The 26,323-nt window shown below is 50.1% G+C and overlaps 1 protein-coding gene across 1 annotated transcript in view; it reads right to left on the reverse strand.

Moving 5' to 3' along the window:
* The window catches only part of cdh17 (cadherin 17, LI cadherin (liver-intestine)), a 170,470-nt gene that overhangs the window by 45,737 nt on the left and 98,410 nt on the right, over positions 1 to 26,323 (reverse strand). Inside the window, exons 8-13 of the mRNA XM_072468031.1 lie at positions 25,145 to 25,282; positions 24,034 to 24,184; positions 20,557 to 20,787; positions 19,687 to 19,763; positions 12,131 to 12,322; positions 7,080 to 7,324 (exon numbers count right to left, since the gene is read on the reverse strand). Coding sequence (XP_072324132.1) covers positions 7,080 to 7,324; positions 12,131 to 12,322; positions 19,687 to 19,763; positions 20,557 to 20,787; positions 24,034 to 24,184; positions 25,145 to 25,282 — 1,034 coding nt within the window. The remainder of the gene's footprint in view (positions 1 to 7,079; positions 7,325 to 12,130; positions 12,323 to 19,686; positions 19,764 to 20,556; positions 20,788 to 24,033; positions 24,185 to 25,144; positions 25,283 to 26,323) is intronic.

Raw genomic sequence — 26,323 nt, forward strand, 5'->3', positions numbered from 1 at the left:
CATGGTGTATGTCTGAGTGGCGCGCTGTGAGCTCTGTGCTCTGACCTATCTCCTGGTAGAATGAGCGGGAACTGTGGTGTTTTCTGTTTTATAGTGCGTGTGCTCTCACTGGTGATTGGCTGCGATGTTATGTGTGTGTTGGTTGGTCCAATTGCCTGTCCATCAGTGTGTGTGTGATTGCACCATGATATGCTGATGTGGATATCATGACAGTGATCACAACTTACCCGAATGTCCAAAGAGTGGAATGCTTTTTGAGTTATGAATGTCACAGGTTGTTTGTTACCAGGGAGCTCTGAATGTCTTACGTGTTCAGCCAATTGTACCCTGCACTGCGAATTTCAGTGGTCTGACAGCTCGGTATTCGGGATCCATGTGGAATTGGACAAATTGGTAGGCTCTCATGTGCACCTGAGTGTCGCTGATTGGGGGATGCCGCATGGTTCCCCAGTGGAGCCCTGGAAAGATCCACTGGTTAAAAAAAAAGTTCATAGCTGCGGTGACCTTCAATGCCACCACCACAGGATGCTCTCCAAATCTTTGCAGCCGCAGCTTGCTTGGGGAAGCTGGCAAATGTGGCCAGCCCAAAACAGGACTGAGAAATGAATGACGTGCTACACCCAAGGCAGCGCGGTAGCAGTGGGTAGCACTGTTGCTTCACAGCTCCAGGGTCCCAGGTTCGATTCCTGGCTTGCGTCACTGCCTGTGTGGAGTCTGCATCTGCACGTTCTCCCTGTGTCTGCGTGGGTTTCCTCCAGGTGCTCCGGTTTCCTCCCACAAATCCCGAAAGACGTGCTGTTAATTAATTTGGACATTCTGAATTCTCCCTCTGTGTACCCAAACAGACATTGGAATGTGGTGACTGGGGGCTTTTCACAGGAACCTCATTGCAGTGTTAATGTAAGCCTACTCGTGACAATACTACCAGCTTCTACCACCAGTGCCCAATATGACTGAGACTCTGAACACTCTACAGCAAGGCGAAAGCAGCATCCACTGACCTCATGCATGAAGTGAGGCGCGCCGGCTGCATATCCCTTACATACAGTCGTAAAACTGAGCACAAAATTCTCACTGGCAGGGAATTTAATTTGGAGGATGAACTGATTTCCAGTGAGGTGGCCTTATAATGAGCATGCATGAGATGCTAATGCATGCAAATGAGGTTCCCAACCTTGTTCGTCTGAAAGCTCGATCCGTCGTTAACCCGCCTTAAAGTCTTGACAACGCAATTCCAACAGCCCAACCCATTATTGGAAAACAGATTTTTGGCCTCCCACCAACAAAGTTTGCCCACTCACTGGGAAATTCCACCCTGTATCTGTGACGGTGTCTTTTTTAACTTCAGCACAAAGTCATTTAGTTTCTTCTGTTGCCCTTTCAGCAATCTGCAGTGAGGGAATCTTGCTAACTGTATTTATTTTGTTGAAGGAGGTGAAACAGGAACAAGCTCCAAAAGGGCAGCATGGTAGCATAGTGGTTAGCACAATTGCTTCACAGCTCCAGGGTCCCAGGTTCGATTCCCGGCTTGGGTCACTGTCTGTGCGGAGTCTGCACGTTCTCCCCGTGTGTGCGTGGGTTTCCTCCCGGTGCTCCGGTTTCCTCCCACAGTCCAAAGATGTGCAGGTTAGGTGGATTGGCCATGCTAAATTGCCCTTAGTGTCCAAAATTGCCCTTAGTGTTGGGTGGGGTTACTGGGTTATGGGGATAGGGTGGAGGTGTGAGCTTGGTAGGGTGCTCTTTCAAAGAGCCGGTGCAGACTCGATGGGCCGAATGGCCTCTTTCTGCACTGTAAATTCTATGATAATCTATGAAAAGGAGATAATTCTTCCTAACCCCAAAATAAATCTCCAGGCAACTAAACAAATATAGTACAGACTAAAATGCTCTTTTAAAATAAACTTACAGTGCCCAATTATTTTTTGCTTCCATTAAGGGGCAATTTAGCGTGGCCAATCCATCTAAACTGCACATCTTTGGGTTGTGGGGGTGAAACCCACGCAGACATGGGGAGAATGTGCAAACTCCACATGGACAGTGACCCAGGGCTGGGATCGAAACCGGGTCCTCAGCGCTGTAGGCAGCAGTGCTAACCACTGTGCAACTGTGCTGCCCCCAGACGAGAATACTTAACCCAATTCCATCTCCCTCAGGTAATAAAATGGCAATGTCATTAAACTGAATGGCCAACGTTCCTATTTATTTAATCTGTTAAATTCCATAGGTGGCATGGTTTCAACAGAAATGGACCATCAACTATTTAATCGCCTGTGTCAATTCTTGCTCCTCTACTGTTCAAAACAATTTATATATTGTGGTGAGGCCAATACTTACCTTAACTGACAATCCAAAATGGAGCGTTTGGGGGGCAATGCTACATTTCCCAGGAGGTCTTGGGCCTCCTGCACATGCACCACCCGGGTGATGGCTGCACATGTGCAGTTTGTTGATTTCACAAATGTGCCAGCCGTAAAAGAGGCCACAAATGCCCTGCATGCAAGCGCAGAAGAGGAAATGTGAGGCAGCATGAAACTGCAGGACAGGTGACCTGAAGAGGAATGATGTGGAGATGCCGGCGTTGGACTGGGGTGAGCACAGTAAAAGAAGTCTTACAACACCAGGTTAAAGTCCAACAGGTTTGTTTCAAATTACTAGCTTTCGGAGCACTGCTCCTTCCTCAGATGAATGAAGAGGTAGGTTCCAGAAACATATATATAGACAAAGGCAAAGATGCAAGACGATACTTTGAATGCGAGCATTTGCAGGTAATTAAGTCTTTACAGATCCAGAGAGAGGGGTAATCCCAGATTAAAGAGGTGTGAATTGTCTCAAGGCAGGACAGTTGGTAGGATTTTGCAAACCCAGGCCAGCTAGATGGTGGGGGGTGAATGTAATGCGACATGAATCCAATGTCCCGGTTGAGGCCATACTCATGTGTGCGGAACTTGGCTGTAAGTTTCTGCTTGGCGATTCTGCGTTCTCACATGTCCTGAAGGCTGCCTTGGAGAACTCTTACCCAAAGATCAGAAGATCAGAGGCTGAATGCCCTTGATTGCTAAAGTGTTCCCCAACTGGAAGGGAACATTCCTGACTGGCGATTGTCGCGCGATGTCCGTTCATCCATTGTCGCAGATCTGCATGGTCTCGCCAATGTACCACGCTTCGGGACATCCTTTCGTGCAGCGTATGAGGTAGACAACATTGGCCGAGTCGCACGAGTATGTACTGCGTACCTGGTGGGTGGTGTTCTCACGTGTTATGTTGGACCCATGTCGATGATCTGGCACGTCTTGCAGAGATTGCCATGGCAGGGTGTGTGGTGTCGTGGTCGCTGTTCTGAAGGCTGGGTAGTTTGCTGCAAACAATGGTTTGTTTGAGGTTGCGCGGTTGTTTGAAGGCAAGTAGTGGGGATGACCTTGGCAAGATGTTCGTCTTCATCAATGACGTGTTGAAGGCTACGAAGAAGATGTTGTAGTTTCTCCGCTACGGGGCAGTACTGGACGACGAAGGGTATTCTGTCGTTTGTGTCCTGTGTTTGTCTTCTGAGGAGGTTGGTGCGGTTTTTTGCTGTGGCGCGTTGGAACTGTCGATCAATGAGTCGAGCGCCATATCCGGTTCGTACAAGGGCATCTTTCAGCGTCTGTAAATGTCTGTTACGCTCCTCCTCGTCTAAGCAGATCCTGTGTATACGGAGGGCTTGTCCATAAGGGATGGCTTTTTAATGTGTTTAGGGTGGAAGCTGGAGAAGTGGAGCATCGTGAGGTTATCCGTGGGTTTGCGGTAAAGCAAAGTGCTGAGGTAACCGTCCTTGATGGAGATGAGTGTGTCCAAGAATACAACCGATTTTGGAGAGTAGTCCATGGTGAGTCTGATGGTGGGATGGAACTTATTGATGTCATCGTGTAGTCGTTTCAGTGATTCTTCGCCGTGGGTCCGAAGGAAAAAATGTCTTCGATGTATCTGGTGTATAACGTCAGTTGAAGGTCCTGTGCGGTGAGGAGGTCTTGTTCAAACTTGTGCATGAAGATGTTGGCATATTGAGGTGCGAATTTGGTCCCCGTGGCTGTTCCATGTGTCTGGATGAAGAACTTGTTGTTGAATGTGACGACGTTGTGATCCAGAATGAAGCAGATGAGTTGCAGAATTGCGTCTGGAGATTGGCAGTTCGGTGTTGAGTACTGAGGCTGTTGCAGCAATGCCGTCGAGAGGGCTTACCCCTCTCTCTGGATCTGTAAAGACTTAATTACCAGCAAATGCTCTGATTCAGAGTATCATCTTGCATCTTTGACTTTGTCTATATATATGTTTCTGGAACCTACCTCTTCATTCATCTGAGGAAGGAGCTGCGCTCCGAAAGCTAGTGATTTGAAACAAATCTGTTGGACTTTAACCTGGTGTTGTAAGACTTCTTACTGACGAGGAATGACATTGCAGTGAAGGTGTCCCAGGGAGCAGGGCATGGGAAGGGGGACAGGGTGATTGCCAAAACTCAAGAAGAAGGTCCCAAACAAGGGAATGAGACAGAAGGATGTCCCAGAAGACAATCCTAGGTAAGGAACGAGGGCAAAACTGAGCAACAGATCCTGTTAGGCAAAATTGAAAGAAAAGAGAAGAGAAATAGACTATGAGAAAAATATCTGCAGAGAGCAGACTTGAAGCAAAGTGGGCTTGAGAGAGAAGCCCTGAAGATCCAAAGAGGCAGCCCAAGGTTTGCGACTCTGTGCTGCAGGCCTTTTGGAGTATCGGTGTTCTGCTTGGTATAGCTGTGTGCTTAGAAGATGAAGCTTGAGTGCACACGGAGATCCAGGGGTTAAGATCATAGAAAGACAAGATTGAAACCCAGAGTTGGATCCTTGTTGAAGCTGTCTGAGGGGAAGTATTTTTGGCGAGAATTCCAAGGTAAATTCTTCGAACTTGGAGATTGGAAACCTTCAATGGAAATATATAGTTTCAATGAGATTGATTGGCAGTCAGTCTGACAAATGCCTGAGTGGATTGTTGAGAAATCCATAGAATCTGCTTTGGTCACATCTGTCATTTACTTTGGAGTGTGGAGTGTCTGGCCACAGATCCCTTGTTGGTTCTCATGTACTTACCCTAAAGATTAGAGTACAAAATAGATGTGGTAAATTGTTTTATCTTCCTGACTTTGCATGAGGCAGTAAAGTTATAGCTGGGGTGAAGAAATCGTGAATATTTGAATCACCTTCTTGCGGTTTTTATCTGGTGTAATATCGATCATTCTTCTTCTTTAAGAAGAGTTTTATTCTATGTGCTAAAGGTTCATCAACAGACTCCTGTGAATTTGTTCAGTAGCTTGGGAGAAATTCTCCCCCAACGGCGGGATGTCCGCCGACTGGCGCCAAAGACGGCGCCAATCAGACGGGCATCGCGCCGGCCCAAAGGTGCGGAATGCTCCGCATCTTTGGCGGCCTAGCCCCAACATTGAGGGGCTAGGCCGACGCCGGAGGGATTTCCGCCCCGCCAGCTGGCGGAAATGGCGTTTGTTGCCCCGCCAGCTGGCGCGGAAATGCGGCGCGTGCGCGGGAGCGTCAGCGGCTGCTGTCAGTTTCCCGCGCATGCGCAGTGGGGAGAGTCTCTTCCGCCTCCGCCATGGTGGAGGCCGTGGCGAAGGCGGAAGGGAAAGAGTGCCCCCACGGCACAGGCCCGCCCGCGGATCGGTGGGCCCCGATCGCGGGCCAGGCCACCATGGGGGCACCCCCCGGGGTCAGATCGCCCCGCGCCCCCCCCCCCAGGACCCTGGAGCCCGCCCACGCCGCCTGGTCCTGCCGGTAAATACCAGGTTTGATTTACGCCAGCGGGACAGGCAATTTCTGGGCGGGACTTCGGCCCATCCGGGCCGGAGAATTGAACGGGGGGTCCCGCCAACCGGCGCGGCCCGATTCCCGCCCCCGCCCAATCTCCGGTACCGGAGACTTCGGCGGGGGCGGGGGCGGGATTCGCGGCGGCCAACGGCCATTCTCCGACCCGGCAGGGGGTCGGAGAATGACGCCCCTTATCTCCACAATTTCCATGAAAAAAATAAAAGTTAGGGGGTGGGATTCTCTGATCCTGAGGCTAAGTGTTGACGCCGTCGTAAACGCTGTCGCATTTCCAGATGGCGTCAACATGGCCTCAGGATCAGCAATTCTGGCCCCTACAGGGGGCCGGCATGGCACTGGAGTGACCCACGCCGCTCCAGCTGCCGGTCCCAGCGTCAGATGGGTGCCGCGGGTCCGCGCATGCGCAGTGGGACCGGCGCAATTTTCGCACGTGTGCGGTGTCTCCCTTCTCCACGCCGGCCCCGACTCAACATGGCACAGGGCCACAGGGGCCGGCGCGGAACAAAGGAGGCCCCCAGCCCGAGAGGCCGGCCCACCGATCAGTGGGCCCCGATCGTGGGCCAGGCCACAGTGGAGCCCCACCCTGGGGTCGGACCCCACCTTCCCCCCCTCGCCCCCCCCCCTCCCCCCCCCTCCCCCACAGGCCGCCCCTGGATCGTTCCACGCCGAGGTCCCGCCAGGTAAGACCAGGTTAGAACGGCGCCGGCGGGACTCGGGTTTTTTGGTACAGCCGCTCGGCACATCCCGGGTGGAGAATCACCGGGGGGGGGCCCTGTTGAGCCGCCCCCGACAGGTGCCACGCCAATCACGCTGGCGCCAATGGCGTCGATTCTCCGCTCTCCGGAGAATCGTGTCCCAGCATCGGGGTGGCGTGGTGCAATTCGCGCCTGTCGCGGCGATTGTCTGGCCCGGCACCAGGATGAGAGAATCCCGCCCAGGATCTATTGAGCCAGGTTTCATTCTGAGATCTGACTTATACAGTAATAACATCAGCTAGGATCATACCAATACTGATCGTAATTCATTGGATTGCAATCAAGTAGACAATGTATCATCGGCTACTTTTACTAAGGCTTTGGCTCTTCTCTCAACTTTCTCAACAATAATTCTTAAATATGTCGAATGCTAACCATCCATGTCCACTTCTACAAACCTGTGGTCCTGTATAACCGCTCGCATTGTACTTGTGTGCATGTTTACGTATGTTTTAGTAAGCAGTATCTGACCATTTAGTACCTCACTTCACCACCTTCAGGGTCTTTGGCTTCCAGTATAAGCACGCTGTCACCTTTGGATGCATTCTCGAATAACCATTTGTGATATAAATTCTGTGAGAACTGTGGTGGTTCATCATTATCGGTCACATTAATGATCAGGAAGGCGAACGAGCTGGAGTTGTACTCCACTCCTTTTACTAGTGGTTCTGGATTTGTGGCACTGATTGTTAAATTATAGAACGAATATTCTTCAAAGTTGAATGGCTAATGGAAAAGAAGCAGTAGAAACAATTAAGTGACACAGTACAGATTGAGTCTCACCATTCCTAAAGAGAGGTAAGGTTCGACTATCTCTTTTAAGTTCACATATCAAATTTTACATTAATTCATTTGATGTGTTGTATTCAGTAAATGTAATAACAGATATTCACTGATAAAACAAAGATAGGTTTTACCTAACTAATTCTTATATTCTCTTTATCTGAATGTTCTTCCACTACTTATGATCCCTAGCTAAATAACTGGATAAGACTTGATCCTCAATTACTGCCTTGCCTTCATAACTGGCAACCAGGGAACGTAGAAGAGAAGATAAGTGATTCATAACAAGATGTCTCTGGAGAAGTGCTAACCACCTCTTGGCTTTGCACCCTGAAGTTACACTTGGCACTGAGGATTTACTTGGTGATGCTGTATGAACTAGTTTACATCACCCTTGATTTAAAATAAAAGTTGCAGATTTACATTTTAGAATAATTGTTTTCTGAATTGTTGATTACATAAGAACCATCTGATCTACATATGACTTCAGTGGCACAAAATATTTTATCCAACACCGCTTCACACCAAAATCAATGAATCATGTGAAGTGGTGTTGGGTAAAATGTTGGTGGGCACTAGGAGAGATTACAACAAAGATGTGTCGATCATGAGACCGAGGAAATATGAATGGAAGTGTGAAGGGCTATGGAAAATGCTCACAATGGTATAAAGGTAAAAGAGCAGAATGTGTTAAAGGGTGGCACGGTGGCACAGAGGTGATCACTGCTGCCTCACAGCGCCAGGGATCTGGGCTTGATTCCCGCCATTGGTGATTGTCTGTGTGGACGGTTCTCCCCGTGTCTGCGTGGGTTTCCTCCTGGTGCTGTGGTTTGCTCCCACTGTCCAAATGATTTGCAGGTTAGGTGATTGACCAGTCTACAATTGCCCCTTAGTATTCAAAGATGTGCAGGTTCGGTGGATTGGCCATGATTAATGCGTGGGATTCTGAGGATACGGCGGGGATTGACCCTGGGTAGAATGCACTTTCGGAGGGTCAGTGTGGACTCAATGGGCTGAATGGCCCCCTTCTACACTGTAGGGAGTCTGTGGACTCTATGAAGTCAAAGATCAATGCGCAGGGAAAGCAAAATGAAAGAAGAAGTGACAGGTGGCGCAGTGGGGATGGGGGAGGGGATTGCATAGGAATGAATAATGTTACAGATATTAAAAAATGGCACTTCTGGCATGTGTGTGTTTTTCCTTAACTGAGGTCCCCTTGCACCCGCACCCCCCCTCCCCCCCATTGGTTTCCAGGCACTCAAACTAGTTCAACCCATTTCCAGCACCTCTTCCCCCACCCCTTCACCTCCCTCACAGAACCACAATGGGGTCCCCCTTGTCTCCACGTTTCACTCCACCGGGCTCATCCTTCACCATTTACGCCAACTGCAGCATGATGCCACCACCAAACACATCTTCCCTCCTCTCACTGCCCGTGCCCTCCCTCCCCATCCACCCCCCGCCCACCTGTCAGTGTTCCACTGGGACCAATCCCTCGGTGACACCCTGGTTCACTTCTCCATCATCCCCAAATCTTCAGCCCCTTCTCATGTAATCGCAGAAGGTGCAACACCTGCCCCTTTACCATTCAAGGCCCTAAACATTCATTTCAGGTAAAGGAGCATTTCATTCACATACACCCGCTCTCTCTCCCACCCCAACCCACAGTATCTCTCTCCTTCCCCTGCTCTCAGCAGACAGTCTCTCTCCCTCTTTCTCTCTCTCTCTCTCTCGTCCACGTACCCAGCAGCCAGTCTCTCGCTCCCCCCAGTCTGGCAGGCAATCTCTCTCTCTTTCTTTCTCGCCCCCACTGAAAATCTCTCTTTCTCCTCCACTCACCACAGCCCTTGTGGTCAGGCCTCAGGCTAATGTTTCACAGTTGTAAGCCTATCAGTGACAAACAAGGCGGAGAAACTGGTGGAGCTGCTCCTTGTAGAATCTTCCATTCCACTTACTGGCATTTCGAACACTGGGTCCGAGGGTCAGAATAGAGAGGGCTGGCGGGCTGGATAGAGAGGGCTGGCGGGTTGGATAGAGAGGCATGGCGTGCTGGACAGAGAGGGCTGGCGGGCTGGATACAGAGGCATGGCGTGCTGGACAGAGAGGGCTGGCGGGCTGGATACAGAGGGCTGGCGGGCTGGATAGAGAGGGCTGCCGGGCTGGATAGAGAGGGCTGGCGTGCTGGATAGAGAGGGCTGGCGGGCTGGATAGAGAGGGCTGGCGGGCTGGATAGAGAGGGTTGGCGTGCTGGACAGAGAGGGCTGGCGGGCTGGATACAGAGGGCTGGCGGGCTGGACAGAGAGGGCTGGCGGGCTGGATAGAGAGGGTTGGCGTGCTGGACAGAGAGGGCTGGCGGGCTGGATACAGAGGGCTGGCGGGCTGGATAGAGAGGGCTGCCGGGCTGGATAGAGAGGGCTGGCGGGCTGGATAGAGAGGGCTGGCGGGCTGGATAGAGAGGCATGGCGTGCTGGATAGAGAGGGCTGGCGGGCTGGATAGAGAGGCATGGCGTGCTGGACAGAGAGGGCTGGCGGGCTGGATAGAGAGGGCTGGCGGGCTGGATACAGAGGGCTGGCGGGCTGGATAGAGAGGGCTGGCGGGCTGGATAGAGAAGGCTGGCGGGCTGGATAGAGAGGGCTGGCGGGCTGGATAGAGAGGCATGGCGTGCTGGATAGAGGGGGCTGCCGGGCTGGATAGAGAGGGCTGGCGGGCTGGATAGAGAGGGCTGGCGGGCTGGATAGAGAGGGCTGGCGGGCTGGATAGAGAGGGCTGGCGGGCTGGATAGAGAGGGCTGGCGGGCTAGATAGAGAGGGCTGGCGGGCTGGATAGAGAGGGCTGGCAGGCTGGATGAGAGGCACGGCGTGCTGGACAGAGAGGGCTGGCGGGCTGGATACAGAGGGCTGGCGGGTTGGATAGAGAGGGCTGGCGGGCTGGATAGAGAGGGCTGGCGTGCTGGACAGAGAGGGTTGGCGGGCTGGATAGAGAGGGCTAGCAGGCTGGACAGAGAGGGCTGGCGGGCTGGATAGAGAGGGCTGGCGGGCTGGATAGAGAGGGCTGGCGGGCTGGATAGAGAGGGCTGGCGGGCTGGATACAGAGGGCTGGCGGGTTGGATAGAGAGGGCTGGCGGGCTGGATAGAGAGGGCTGGCGGGCTGGATAGAGAGGGCTGGCGGGCTGGATAGAGAGGGCTAGCAGGCTGGACAGAGAGGGCTGGCGGGCTGGATAGAGAGGGCTGGCGGGCTGGATAGAGAGGGCTGGCGGGCTGGATAGAGAGGGCTGGCGGGCTGGATAGAGAGGGCTGGCGGGCTGGATAGAGAGGGCTGGCAGGCTGGATAGAGAGGCACGGCGTGCTGGACAGAGAGGGCTGGCGGGCTGGATACAGATGGCTGGCGGGTTGGATAGAGAGGGCTGGCGGGCTGGATAGAGAGGGCTGGCGGGCTGGATAGAGAGGGCTGGCGGGCTGGATAGAGAGGGCTGGCGGGATGGATAGAGAGGCATGGCGTGCTGGACAGAGAGGGCTGGCGGGCTGGATAGAGAGGGCTGGCGGCTGGATAGAGAGGGCTGGCGGGCTGGATAGAGAGGGCTGGCGGGATGGATAGAGAGGCATGGCGTGCTGGATAGAGAGGGCTGGCGGGCTGGATAGAGAGGGCTGGCGGGCTGGATAGAGAGGGCTGGCGGGCTGGACAGAGAGGGCTGGATAGAGAGGGCTGGCGGGCTGGATAGAGAGGGCTGGCGGGATGGATAGAGAGGGCTGGCGGGCTGGATAAAGAGGGCTGGCAGGCTGGATAGAGAGGCACGGCAGGCTGGATAAAGAGTGCTGGCGGGCTGGATAGAGAGGGCAGGAGGGCTGGATAGAGAGGGCTGGCGGGCTGGATAGAGAGGGCTGGCGGGCTGGATAGAGAGGGCTGGCGGGCTGGATAGAGAGGGCTGGCGGGCTGGATAGAGAGGGCTGGATAGAGAGGGCTGGCGGGCTGGATAGAGAGGCCTGGCGGGCTGGATAGATAGGGCTGGCGGGCTGGATAGAGAGGGCTGGCGGGTTGGATAGAGAGGGTTGGCGGGCTGGATAGAGAGGCCTGGCGGGCTGGATAGATAGGGCTGGCGGGCTGGATAGAGAGGGCTGGCGGGTTGGATAGAGAGGGTTGGCGGGCTGGATAGAGAGGCCTGGCGGGCTGGATAGATAGGGCTGCCGGGCTGGATAGAGAGGGTTGGCGGGCTGGATAGAGAGGCCTGGCGGGCTGGATAGATAGGGCTGGCGGGCTGGATAGAGAGGGCTGGCGGGCTGGATAGAGAGGGCTGGCGGGCTGGATAGAGAGTGCTGGCGGGCTGGATAGAGAGGGCTGGCGGGCTGGATAGAGAGGGCTGCCGGGCTGGATAGAGAGGGTTGGCGGGCTGGATAGAGAGGCATGTTGAGCCAGAACTAGGTTCCATTCTAGAAGAAGCTATTTTACTTAACTGCTTTACAAATAGTTCTTAATTTGCCTCGTGCGTTTGTTCGTTGATTTTTTTATGGCACTGCATGTGGTACAGAAAGACAAAAATAGCGAAAAGGAAATATAATTACGCAAGAACTAAAGGTTCAAAGTATCATATTGTACGCCCTAACATTAGCTCATGTGTCACAATATAGGACTTGGTTTATCCAGGGGCCGATCATCAGGAAAATATTGATAAACAACACTCTACGAACACAGCCCTTGAAACATAACTTACTTTGCAACCACCGAAGCTGTGAGAATTTCTTTCAGAAATTTACCTTCGCCAGATGCACTATTCCTCTATTTGTGCTTTCATCGGTTCTTATTTCGAATGTTCCACTGGTATCGCCTTCTGTAACTTTGTACAATATCTCAGAGCTGCCAGTGAAAGGTTCGTCATTATCTGTTGCCTGAATTTCTATCAGTACTGTGTCCAATGGAGTATCCTCAGTGAAGGTGACGGGACCGTACTGGAAAACACAAAACACAAAACAATAGCAGGTAAGCACATGGTTACAAAGATGATATTACATTCAGAATAATGAACAATATGTTACACCCAACCCCCAGGATATATTAACCCTGAATGAGATAACTGAAAATTATATGAATGGGCCAAGTGAACACAGAAAGTTCTCAACCATTTCAATGAGTTTTATTGGATTGCTGTTACGGTGAAAGAAACTCAGTTGAACCTTGCAGACTACTGCTGTGCTACCTAAAGGAAAGTAAATTAATTAGGGCCGGAATTGTCCAACCCGGGATGCCTGGATCATGTTCCCCAATGGGACGGAGAAGCGGGCGTGGGGGGAAATTCCGGGTTGGCACCGGAACGCGATGCTCCAACCCCCATCTTCACTGGCGGCGTGAACAAAGTCCGGCGGGGGGGGGCGGGATGTAAATAAATGCAATTGGGTCTTAATGACCCATTTGCATCCAATTAGTGGGCCCGGCGCCACTTGTGGTTTTTACCACTGTGACCCTGATGTGGTGGACCTCACGCTGTTAGAGGCCATCTGAGCCCCTCAGAGGGCCACACACTCCCCCAACAATCCACTGCCTGCCCAAGCCTTCTCTATCAGACCACCCACACCCACCCACAGGGACTCCTGTAATAGGGGAACACCCCACTGGACCCGTGTAACATGAAACCCCCCCCAGGGATCCCAGCAATACGAGGAATCCTCACAGGAACCCCTCCAATGGAGGACCCCCGCAGGAACCCCTGTAAAAGGGGTCCCCCAGAGGGGCCCCTGTAATGGGGGATACCCAGGACCCCTGTAATAGGGGGACCTCCACAGGATCCCCTTTAATGGGGGGACCTCCAAAGGGACCCCTGTAATAGGGGGACCCCCAGTGAGCCCTGTAATAGGGGTACCCCTCATAGGGACCCCTGTAATAGGGATATCCCCCAGGGACCCTTGTAATAGGGGGACCTCCCAGTGACCATTGTAAGAGGGGGACCCCCAGAGGGACCCCTGTAATAGGGGAGCCCCCACAGGGACCTCCTGACTAAAGGACCCCTCCACAGACCCCCACCCCCACACAGTGCCCCCCCCCACCCTAGAAACAGGACCCCTGCCTGGGAGTTAAAGAGCAGTCCAGACAGTGGGAAGCATTATAGCTGTAGTACTTACCTTGCAGCTCCACATGTCCATTTCCCGAAGGAGAGCAACTATGACTTGCATCTGGTTCCCACAGGTCCTTTGGCTGCAAGCCATTTATAGCTTTCTAGCAGTGGCCTGTGATTGAAAGCTCCTGCAAACCATCTGCAACTTTGATTCAATCATATCCTTCCATGGTTCCGTGGTCTAAATGGTTCGTAAACATTGACCACATCAAAGAGAGGCAAGTGCAGTTACATCACATGCCATGAGTGACTGGAATGCAATTAGCGCTTGGAATAATGCTCTTATGTCTCTTTGATGTGGTCAATGTTTACAAGCATCCCTGTGGGGGTTCCCCCTATTACAGGGATCTCTGGGATGGGTGGGTCGGGTCACCCCCATAATTGGGGTTGGGGGTGCCCACGCAATCCAGAAGTGGGGAGCTTGCTGTGCGGTGGGGGGGCATAGCCGATTTGTGGTGGGGGGTTCGGGTCTGATTTGTGGTGTGGGGGATGGTAGCTGGCCGAAGGATCTCGCTATTGGTCCACCCGCTCAAAATGACAACGTGATAGTGGGATTCCCTGGGAATCCCTCATATTCCATGCCATGCATAAATTTGCATGGTATGGAACACTGAATTGCATCCCACTCTACGACCCCAAGGGGATCCTGAAACTGGTGCAATTCAGCTATAAGCCAGTTAGCTTGATGTCTGTCTTGGGGAGGTGCTCAGAGGAAAGATAGACTGGGCTTGATTCCTCTGGAGTTTAGAAGAGTGAGAGGCGACCTGATTGAAGTAAATAAGATCCTGAATGGTCTTGACAAGGTGGATGGGAAAAAGGTGGGAATCTCCGCTAGCCGGGGGGTGGCTTCGGCGGGGCTGGGCGGACTGGTGAGAGATGGTCCGGGGGTGGTGAGGGGGGTTACAGGGAGGCACAATCTGGCAGGCCGGGTCCGCGCGCGACTGGCGCCATGTTGTACTGCCTGACTGCTGCAGATCGTCGCTATGCACCTGTGCGGCCACGGACCTGGCAGTTCTCCGACCGTTTCTGTTGGGAACGCCTGGGATTTTTCGTGGCGTGGCTGCTAGCCCCCCCCCCCCCCCCCCCCCCCCCCCCCACCCCCCACCACCAACGGGCGGAGCATCGGTGCGGGGGCGGCACCGACTTTTTCATTGTAAAATTGGACACTTCTTCCGGACATCCTCAAAATTAGGGAATCCAGCCCACAATCTCCCAAACGGAGAAGCCAGCCCCAGAGATTTGACTGTTGACACAGCCCCACAAAGACTGAAGAAATATAAACAATAATCCGCAATGTTCAGAAAACAATCTGTCTTCAGAAACAACCCCACTAAATATGAGTCAAGCGACTGCCTTATCGGATTATATTTGTTAAATAACCCATTTTGGGGCAGCACGTGGCACAGTGGTTAGCACTGGGACTACGGCACTGAGGACCCGGGTTCAAATCCCGGCCCTGAGTCACTGTCCGTGTGGAGTTTGCACATTCTCCCCGAAGATGTGCAGGTTAGGTGGGTTGGCCACGCTAAATTGTCCCTTAATTGGAAGAAAAATTATTGGGTACTCTAAATTTATTTTTAAAAATAATCCATTTTAAAGAATCCAAGGAGTAAATGTACCGGTTCCACCCACTGAGAGCGAGATAAAAAACCTGATGGACTATGTAAAGGTCCGTTGACCTTCGGTCAGTATTTCCAGTCTCAGGGCATGACGGGTAAATCCTGCCAAATATACAAACAGAAGAAGCAGGAGCAGAAGTAGGTCATTCAGCCCCTTGAGCTTAGAGCAGGCATGGCGTAGTGATATTGTCGCTCGACCAGCAATACTCTGGGGACACGGGTTCAAATCCCACTATGGCAGATGATGAAATTCAAATTCAATAAACAGCTAGAATTAAAAGTCTAATGATGACTATGAACCCATTATTGTAAAATCCCACCTGGGTTGTAATAATCTAATAATCTTTGCTGTCACAAGTAGGCTTACATCAACACTGCAATGAAGTTACTGTGAAAAGCCTCTAGTCGCCACATTCCGGAGCCTGTTCGGGTACACAGGGAGAATTCAGAGTGTCCAATTCACCTAACAGCACGTCTTTCGGGGCTTGGGGAGGAAACCGGAGCACCCGGAGGAAACCCACGCAGACACAGGGAGAACGGGCAGACTCTGCGCAGACAGTGACCCAAGCCAGGAATCGAACCTGGGACCCTGGCGCTGTGAAGCAACTCATGTGCTTTAGGGAAGGAAATCTGCAGTCCTTACCTGGTCTGGCCCTCCAGCTACTTTGTATGAAATTGAACAGAAGGACAAAGTAAAAGGGGTACATGTGACTCTAGACCCATGGTAATGTGCTTGACTCTGAACTGCCCACAGGGATGGGCAATAAATGTTGGCCCAGCCAGCGGCGCCTACACCCCATGAACAAATTAAATAAAAAGTCTCATGAACCTGCTCCGCTATTCAATAAGATCATGGCCAATCTATTAGTGCTTCAAATTCTGCTTTCTAATCTACACCTGATAATCTTTGATTCCCTTGTCTAACAAGAATCTATTTAGCTCCACCTTAAAAATATTCAATGACCCCTCTGCTGAGGCAGAGTCCAAAGTCGCACAAACCTTGGAGAGATAGAAATTCTCCTCATCTCTGTCCTAAATGGGTGACGCCTAATTTTAAAACAGTGCCTCCTAGTTCTGGACTCACCCACAAGAGGAAACATCCTTTCCCCATCCACCTTGTCAAGACCATTCAGGATCTTATATACTTCAATCAGGTCACCTCTCACTCTTCTAAACTCCAGAGGAAACACGGCAGCACGGTAGCATTGTGGATAGCACAATTGCTTCACAGCTCCAGGGTCCCAGGTTCGATTCCGGCTTGGGTCACTGTCTGTGCGGAGTCTGCACATCCTCCCCGTGTGTGCGTGGGTTTCCTCCGGGTGCTCCGGTATCCTCCCACAGTCCAAATATGTGCAGGTTAGGTGGATTGGCCATGCTAAATTGCCCTTAGTGTCCAAAATTGCCCATAGTGTTGGGTGGGGTTGCTGGGTTATAGGTATAGGGTGGAGATGTGGACCTTGGGTGGGTTGCTCTTTCCAAGAGCCGGTGCAGACTCGATGGGCCGAATGGCCTCCTTCTGCACTGTAAATTCTATGAAACAGGAAACACGCCCAATTTATCTTTCCTCTGAGCACCTCCCCAAGACAGACATCAAACTAACTGGCTTATAGCTTCCTGTCATCTATCTTCCTCCCTTCTTGAATAGAGGGGTTATATTTTCTACTTCCGAGACATAAAACAAAAAAGAGTGGCTAAGGTAAATATTGGTCCTTTAGAGGATGAGAAGGGAGATTTAATAATGGGAGATGAGGAAATGGCTGAGGAACTGAACAGGTTTTTTGGGTCGGTCTTCACAGTGGAAGACACAAATAACATGCCAGTGACTGATGGAAATGAGGCTATGACAGGTGAGGACCTTGAGAGGATTGTTATCACCAAGGAGGTAGTGATGGGCAAGCTAATGGGGCTAAAGGTAGACAAGTCTCCTGGACCTGATGGAATGCATCCCAGAGTGCTAAAAGAGATGGCTAGGGAAATTGCAAATGCACTAGTGATAATTTACCAAAATTCACTAGAATTGCCCAGTGAAGCAGTAGAGGCTCCTTCATGAAATGTTTTTAAGATAAAGATAGATAGTTTTTTTTAGAATAAAGGGATTAAGGGTTATTGTGTTCGGGCCGGAAAGTGGAGCTGAGTCCACAAAAGATCAGCCATGATCTCATTGAATGGTGGAGCAGGCTCGAGGGGCCAGATGGCCTACTCCTGCTCCTAGTTCTTATGTTCTTATGAACCATTCCAGAATCTATCGAATTTTGAAAAGTAAACACCAGCATATCTACTACCTCATTAACCACGTCTTTTAAGACACTAGGGTAAAGTCCATCAGGACTTAGCAACTTGTCAGCTGTTCCATCAGTTTGCTTAGTGCAGTTTCCCTAGTGACTGTCATTTCACTGAGTTCCTCTCACCCTTCCACTTCCTGATTTACAACTATTACAGGAATGTTTTTGTAGTCTCCGTAATGAAGACAGAAGCAAAATATATTTTTCATTTCATCTGCCATTTCCTTATTAGCCACTATTAACTCCCTATTCTCACTCTCCAGAGGATCAACACTCTTTTCCTTTTTATATACCCGTACAAACACTTGCTATCCATTTTTACATTTCTAGCTCACTTTCTCTCATCGTCCCACTCCTGGGGCGTCATTCTCCGACCCCCCGCCGGGTCGGAGAATCGCCGGGGGCTGCCGTGAATCCCGCCCCCGCCGGTTGCCGAAGTCTCCGGTACCGGATATTCGGCGGGGGCGGGAATCGGGCCGCGCCGGTTGGCGGGCCCCCCTGCTGGATTCTCCGGCCCGGATGGGCCGAAGTCCCGCCGATAAATTGCCTGTCCCGCCGGCGTGGATTAAACCACCTTTTGAACGGCGGGACAAGGCGGCGCAGGCGGGCTCCGGGGTCCTGGGGGGGGCGTGGGGCGATCTGGCCCCGGGGGGTGCCCCCACGGTGGCCTGGCCCGCGATCAGGGCCCACCGATCCGTGGGCAGGCCTGTGCCGTGGGGACACTCTTTCCCTTCTGCCTCCGCCACGGACTCCACCATGGCGGAGGCGGAAGAGACTCCCTCCACTGCGCATGCGTGGGAAACTGTCAGCGGCCGCTGACGCTCCCGCGCATGCGCCGCCCCGAGATGTCATTTCCGCGCCAACTGGCGGGGCAACAAAGGCCGTTTCCGCCAGCTGGCGGGGCGGAAATTCCTCCGGCGTCGGCCTAGCCCCTCAATGTTGGGGCTCGGCCCCCAAAGATGCGGAGCGATGCCCGTCTGATTGGCACCGTTTTGGGTGCCAGTCGGCAGACATCGCGCCGTTTCGGGAGAATTTCGCCCCTGATTATCCTTTTAATCATTCTCTGCCGTTCTTTGCATTCTGACCAATTATCTGTCCTGCCAATCATCTTTGCGCAGTTGTATGCTTTTTTCTAAGTTTGATGTTTCCTTAACTTCTTTAGTTAACCCTGAAAAATGGGCCCTCCCCTTAGGATTGTTCTTTAGAGCAGGAATCTACTTACTCTGAGTATTTGCAAATCTCCCCTTAAATGTCTGTCACTGCTTTTTTATTGATCTACCCCTAGCTTGGTATCCCAGTCCACCACAGCTAGCTCAGCTTTCATAGTTGCCCTGATTTAAATTTAAAATTCTAGTCTTAGATCCCCCCTTCCCCCTTTCAAACTAGATGTAAAATGCAATCAGGCTGTCGTCACTGTTATCTAGTGGTGCCTTCACTCTGAGGTCATTAATTCATCGTGCCAATTACATCATACAAAGTCTGATACAACCTGCTCTCTGGGTGGTTCCAGAACATGTTGCTTGATCAAACTGTCTCGAAAGCATTCTGGGAACTTTTCACTGCTGCCAATTTTATTTTGCCAATTTATATGTAGATTAAAATCACCCATAATTATTGCACCCAATATTTTTTGAACATTTTGTCCTACATTGTAGTTACAGCTAGGGGAATTATAAACCACTCTCACTCATGATTTATTTCTCCTACTATTCCTCATCTCCGCTCAAACCGATTTTACATCCTGATCTCCTAAACCAAGGTCATCTCCAACTATTGCACCAATACCATCCTTGATCAACAACAGTCATATACCCCTCAATGTTCAGGGCCCAAACCTTATTGTCTTGCAACCACGCCTCCGTAATGGCTATGAGATCACATTCATTTACTTCAAAGTGTGCAATCAATTCATTTATCTTGGTACGAATGCTATGCAAATTCAGATACAGTTACCTTTGCAACATCTAGTCTTGACTATTGATGTATTCTTAGGTTTTATCTCGCTGTCACTTCCTGCTATTCTCTGACCCTCATTTCTCATATTATTATAGTTTCCTGCCTTGAATCTACCCCTTGATTCTTTACACCTGAACAAATGTGAACCCTCAGCCCTTGTTTAATTCAAAGCCCTCTCTATTTTCCTAAATATGTGATTCGTAAGAACACGTGTCCCATCTATGTTGTTGGTACCTACATAGACCATGATGTCTGGATCCTCCCCCTCCTACATTATTTTGCAAAAAACAACAGCAACCGAGTTCTTCAAATCTTACAGGCATGGGTGAAATGTACTTTACTTTTACCTTTGATTGCTCAAAGATTGGGACCATGTCATTGATATCAATAACAGAGACATTGACCATGCATTCAGTGGTTAGCCCTAAAAAAGAAACAAAAAGCTTTCATTATGAAATATTCCAAACTTGATTTGAACGGCTGTCAATCAACTATAAATTTCAGCAAATTGTGTCTGACATATGTGTCTCTTGCCAATACATGAGATCTCAACTTATAGATTAGGAGAAGGGCTCAGGAATCAAGAGCAGGGCTAGGATGTAGGTGGCAGAGGGCAGAGAGTACAGGGGGTGAAATGTTGGACTGTTACTGAATTATGAATTGTGCAGGATGCAAGATCTTTTTTAAACCTAACCCAAGGCCTCTGCGGACAGTTGTGATGAAGCTATCCAGGCACCAGGACTTGTTTCCTTGTGCGACTCTGGTTTAACCCAGCCCGCCTTTCTCTCATTGAAATCCGGGTGGCCTAGTCAGGAATATCTACCACACTGATGAAGAATGTCTGAGGCAAGGGTAATTTAATTCACTGCCAACTCTGCCCTCCACCAGAAGAAAAGCATTTCAGTTGAACAGTAAGCCACAGGAACCCAGAGTAGAACATGGGATAGATCAAAATGTGGCAATTAAAACAGGATTCAGAACTGGAGCTGGGTTCACACCATGTGCCAATGCACCAAAGAGATGACCTCAATACAGGAAGTGAAGTCACCCATCTATTGTTATTCAGAAAGGGAGAAATGGATAGTCTGAGTAATTATCTCCAATGCCCAGCCATTTCTGAAATAATTATTGTAGAAGGCCTTGAGATTCTCTGAGTGTAGTCGATAACTACAAACACTCGGCCATGTAAATTGTGGATTGGTGAGATTTATACAGACCTCCTGTCTCTCCAATTAGGTCCGTTACTAAGACTTTTAAATTATATTGTGGTGTATTTTTCTTCTGCAGGTGCCCTTTGAAACGTTTAATCTCTCCACTGAAATCATCAACAGTGAACATGTTGTCTTCTGGAACCTTTGGGTCTTGGTCAAGGAGTGCATATTTCAAAAAAGAATTCGATGTTCCCTCTTCATCACTGTCCGATGCTTTTACAGTTCCGATTAAGCTTCCTGTGTTTAGAAAGGGTACAAGTGACATAAATTAACATGCACATTGAATTAATTGGAAATAAAAACAGAAAATGCTGGAAATACTCAGCAGGTCTGACAGCATCTGTGGAGAGAGAATCAGAGCTAATTTCAGGTCAGTGACCTATCTCCGGTGAATAGGAGAGAGTTGGAGAAATAACATACGTTATGCAAGTAGAGAGATGGGGAAATGGGGAGATAGAAGAACAAAAGGGAAGGTCCATGAAAAAGTGGTTAGCAGGAGAGATTAAATAAAAAAGATGTTGGTGCAAGGAAAAGGTGGGAATGGAACAAGAAATAGGGGCCACGATTTAACGGAAAAATTCCTAAGTGTCATTTTGGGTGCGCTTGGCAGGGTGTTTCTCGACTGCCACCCTGGTGAGATCGCAACTCATATTCAACGGAATTTAGAGCCAGAAGGTGATGCCAACAATGTGTGGCACCGAGGCCAAAACGTCTTGTGTGGAGACCGCAGTGGAACGTCTGGAGCACGAGGTCAGCACCTTGAGTGGTGGTTCCCAAGGCATGGCTCAGTGTTTGGCGACCATGGCTGAGGGCCTCGACTTCATGTCCCAGTTGCTGAGGGACATATCTCAGATGCAGGTGGACATTGCTGAGGCACTGCAGAGAATGGCCCAGTCGCTGAGGACCATTACTAAGGGTGTCGACACCATGGTGCAGACAATGCAGAGCCACCAGGACTGGCAGAGCCAGATGACTCAGAAGCCTCTGGAACTCACTCCAGTTGCCCCTCCATCCCATGGAAACCCCCAGGACCCTACGGGCACCGTCAGGAAGAAGGAAGCGCTGGGGCCAACCCACAGCCTGCAACCAAGGAGATGACGGCATCACCAACTATTTCCTTAACAGGTACCCCTTATCCCTAAAGAGGCAACCCGTCATTCTAGGGTGGTCTTCGAAGACACTGGGGATCTCTGGGTGTCCCAGGGTGTTGCTGTCTGCACTATTCCTGCGAAGTGGCCACACATGTTCATGATCCTACGGTAGTGGTCGCACACGAGTTAAACACTCAGGGAGTGGAACTCTTTCCTGTTAATGAAGGATTTTCCCTGATGCGCAAGGTGACATGTGTGCCATAGATTGCCCCCTGTGCCTGTGGCATCTTGGTGGGCTTGGTGCAGCTCAGAGTTGATACAGACTGGTGCCCGGGCAGACAGAGCATTCGTGACCTCACAGATGCATTTGTGGGCTGTAGCTTGGGAAATGTCACACAAGCCCCCACTCAAGCCCTGGAATGAACCAGTTGCATAAAAGATCAGGGCTTCATTGACCTTCGCAGCCATCAGGAGCGGGTGTCCTCCTACTCCACGGAGTGCTGCATTGTGTCTCTTTGTTGAGACAGAGTCTCCTGTGGCATCTCTGTACGCCTTGGGCCATCGCTGGCATCAACCTCTAGGTTCCTCCTCAGCCTGATGGACGGCCGGGTCTTCAGGGTGTGCAGAGGACCCCAGCACATGGGGTGCCGCCTCCAGCCTGCATCAACGCTGCTTTTTCCAGCATCAGGCCATCTGGGGTGCCACCAGCACTGCGAGGGCAGCCTCTGCGGGACTGACAACACCCGCAATATCCTGATATCTGTAAGGAATTGGAGGACAGAGACCTACAATCACTTAGGGCTTCCAATCGGGCCCTCAAACACTGAGGAGGCGAGGGGGGGGGGGGGGGGGGGAGTATAAATTCCACCCACTGTGTCCAATGGGCAAATGCAATATTTGTACTGTTTCATCATTAAGCTGAAACCACTTCTGTGGTCAATGAAAGATCTTGTCGCAACCATACCTAGCTGACATCTGTATCTAGCTATGAGGGAGAGAGCGACACTGCTGTACCAAAGTATGTTTAAGTTACAGCCTTATAAAGTCTTTAAGAAATACTTAAATACCTTGAAAAACATTTTTATAATGGGTCAATAGAACATGAGTATGTTACAAGCATCACAAACTTTGAGCATTAGCACCTGATAAAGCAGTTTTTAGCAGAAAACTAAAGCAGTTGGCCCCTTGATTATCCATCAGTGTGGGCCCCAGCACCCGGTGAGGTGAAGGATGCTAATGCAGGTCTAGCCTATTTTCACACCTGGACAAGAAAACTCTTGGAAAACTAAGACATTTAGCTTTGACAAAGAGTCATCCAGACTCTCTCCACAGATGCTGTCAGACCTGCTGAGATTGTCCAGTATTTTCTGTTTTGGTTTCAGATTCCAGCATCCGCAGTAATTTGCTGATAAGACATTTAGCTTTTGTGTGGCAGGGCCACTCCTAAAAAAATAAATCCAGATCCATTCATTCAAACATTTCATTCATTTAACAGGGACACCAATCATTAGAAAAAGTCGAAAAAGAATTGCAGGGAGCTCAAGAGCATTGCGCTTAAGCAAGAGCGGTCAGTTGGTGGGGGGAGGGGGCATGTTGAGGAGATGGCCCGTATGCGGAGGCAGTGGTGAGTATGGGGTGGGGGGGGTGGGGCGTTGGCAGCACTGCTGGACATGGGTGGGCTGTTGCACGGAATGGTGCTGGATGGGGGCGATGCCAAGCGCATACTCGTGGGGTGGGGAGGGGGTCAGGGGTCTGGTGCCAACTCACCCGTGCAGCACGGTGGAGGTCATTTATCTTCTTCCGGCACTAGTTGCCAGTCCTCCTGGTCACACTTAGCGAGCTGATGCCCACTGTCGCTTCCTCCCAGGCGGCACTGGCTGTCTTCTGGCTGACCCTCTGTGACCCTCGGAGAACAGGTCATCCCATCTGGCCTCCACTGAGTCCAGTAATCTTCCCAGGTCAGTATCCCCAAATTGTGGGGCTGGTCTTCTTGGCGGCATGTCTGCGAGCTGAGTGGGGTTGGCTGTGCAGTAGCGGTTTAAGTGCTGCTCAACCTTGTTATCGGGGGGAGGCTGGTGAGTGCAGGCCCGGAAAATCAGCCGGCAGGACCATCACTTGTGGCGTGAAGCTCATGGGGCCTCATTAAGTGGACCAATTAACATTTTATCGCGGCGACCGCCTTGCCAGGCCGAGCATCGGGAAGCTCGCAGCAGTTCCTGCTCGCGACCACACTTGGAAACTCTTCTGTTAAAAATCGCGCCCGTAATCTCTTATGGTTTATTATTTTTTTATCAGTTATTCATTTTAGTGGGCTTGAATATGTTGAATAGTTTCTAAACCCTTTTACATAGAGAACATGATACCTCACATCTTACAATGAGATTATGCTCACCTACAGCTTCATTTTCTTGCACCTCTATCATTGTTACTGCTTTGTCACAAACTGGGTGATTGTCATTGATGTCTTTGACGATGATCAGAATTTCCAATGGATTTTCCAGGGGCACTCTGTTCTCATCCAGAGCATACACCAACAGTAAATACTGAATACACAGTAAAAAAAAACTAGATAATGAGAGATATTAGCCAATAGATAAGAAATTACACAACTTCTACATCACCAAATATAGCCTTGCACAGATCACAGTTTACTGATATATAGATCAACTGTTGGAGCAAATGGAGGTTATTTAATTATGTTCAACCTATTGGCTGGAAGTTCCTTTGGTTACTAAACCCATGGATTTGATTCTCACAGGGCCTGCCAACCAGAACAGTTTGTTAGCTTAGCATCAGTTTGTCAGTCAGTATGCCAGTCATCTGAGAATGTGCCAGGCTGCCAGCACAGTTTTTGGAGAAGTTCCCAAGCCACATGTCAGATATGTTTCATGATGGCCTAACCAGAATGCAGCCCACCAGAGAGAAAGTGTCCATTCTAGGCATTTCTGCAGCAAAGGCCCTCAGTTGAGGTTCTAACCGCAGGTATGCTTTCCCTAATGAATACTCTGACGGGAGCTCTGAAGATTTTGTGCTTTTCGTTTTCCTGATTCACAATGTTGGTTTATCAGATTGAGAAAGCCATAACGCAGAGCTTCTACATTTCAGCCAAGCTACCTGTTCCCTCACACATCTCCGAACATGCGTACAAAGCATTGACCAAAGATGACATGGATGATGGGCATGCCTCACAGAGTAATGTCACACTTGTAACACCCAGATGCCTAACTCAAATAATTCAACTTTTTCCAATACTTTTATATATTTCCTAAATTCGGACACCCAAACTCTACATGTTGAAATCAACAAAATGAACATCAAGTAGATTCTACAATGCCCAGGCAATGCTCTGTGCCACATGATTGTCCATGCTGTGAAGGTGAAAGTTACTTCCATATCTCTGGATACAAACCATTTTTTTTGTTCTTCTCCTCCAATCCCATTACAATCCTAGTAAAATCCTTTGAAAAAAGTATGTTTTGTAACCTATGTACACAGGAACGTACCTGACTAATCTCCTCTCTGTCTAATGGTTCTGTCACGCTAATGTTACCATTAGCATCGATTGCAAATGGAAATTTGGGATAAGCCATCTTGTCCTTTGGCTTGAGTTCATATATTGCACCAGGTTCATTCCACTCCACCTAAATTAGAGAAATAATACAGGGCCATAAGAATTAAGGAACTATTGCCCATATTTTCTTCCTTAGTGGAAAAACATGAAATATACAGCTGGAACAACACAAGACAAACATAGTAATTTTTTTCACCTATTTAATGCAGATAAAACACCACTTAATAGTTGGTCTAAAATTGGTGATCTCATTGTGAAATGTGTAATAGCTCCAGAAAAATGATACATCCCAATTTACGCTCAAGGTTCCTGTAAAGTTACTCATGTTCATCACAATAGCTTCACTGGAAAGGTGCCATTACCTACTTAATTGGTTAAAAAAAACTACACATCTCCCACATTTAAAGTGACGTTAATTTCACACTGTGGGTACACCTTGTGTAAATCTGTTTTATAGTATAAAAATTTGGAGAGATGTTTAACGGGCTGCAATTTTGCTATCATCCATTTTACACGATTACACAAAGTCAAAGTCTACGGGCACAAGCAATTGGCCCATTCGCGCCCTACTCGGTGATGCGACGAGGCCATTAAATCTCACGAGAGGCTTCTTGTGAGATTTGCGATGCTCGGAAAGACTCCACAAATGTGGACCAGGTTTCACAGAATTTACAGTGCAGAAGGAGGCCATTCGGCCCATCGAGTCTGCACCGGCTCTTGGAAAGCCATAACCCAGTAACCCCACCCAACACTAAGGGCAATTTTGGACACTAAGGGCAATTTAGCATGGCCAATCCACCTAACCTGCACATCTTTGGACTGTGGGAGGAAACCGGAGCACCCGGAGGAAACCCACGCACACACGGGGAGAATGTGCAGACTCCGCACAGACAGTGACCCAAGCCGGAATCGAACCTGGGACCCTGGAGCTGTGAAGCAATTGTGCTAACCATAATGCTACCGTGCTGCCCTTGAGGTGTAATGGCATCGGAGGTGTGTGTGTGTGTGGGGGGGGGGTTCCTCCCAGGCTATTGGAGACCACTGAGTGGTCAGGGACTGGGCAAGGTGATACCTCGGCTCTCCCTCCTGTCACCTGGACACCTTGGCAGTG

The sequence above is a fragment of the Scyliorhinus torazame genome, chromosome 11, assembly GCF_047496885.1.
Source record: "Scyliorhinus torazame isolate Kashiwa2021f chromosome 11, sScyTor2.1, whole genome shotgun sequence".
Classification (NCBI taxonomy): Eukaryota; Metazoa; Chordata; class Chondrichthyes; order Carcharhiniformes; family Scyliorhinidae; genus Scyliorhinus; species Scyliorhinus torazame.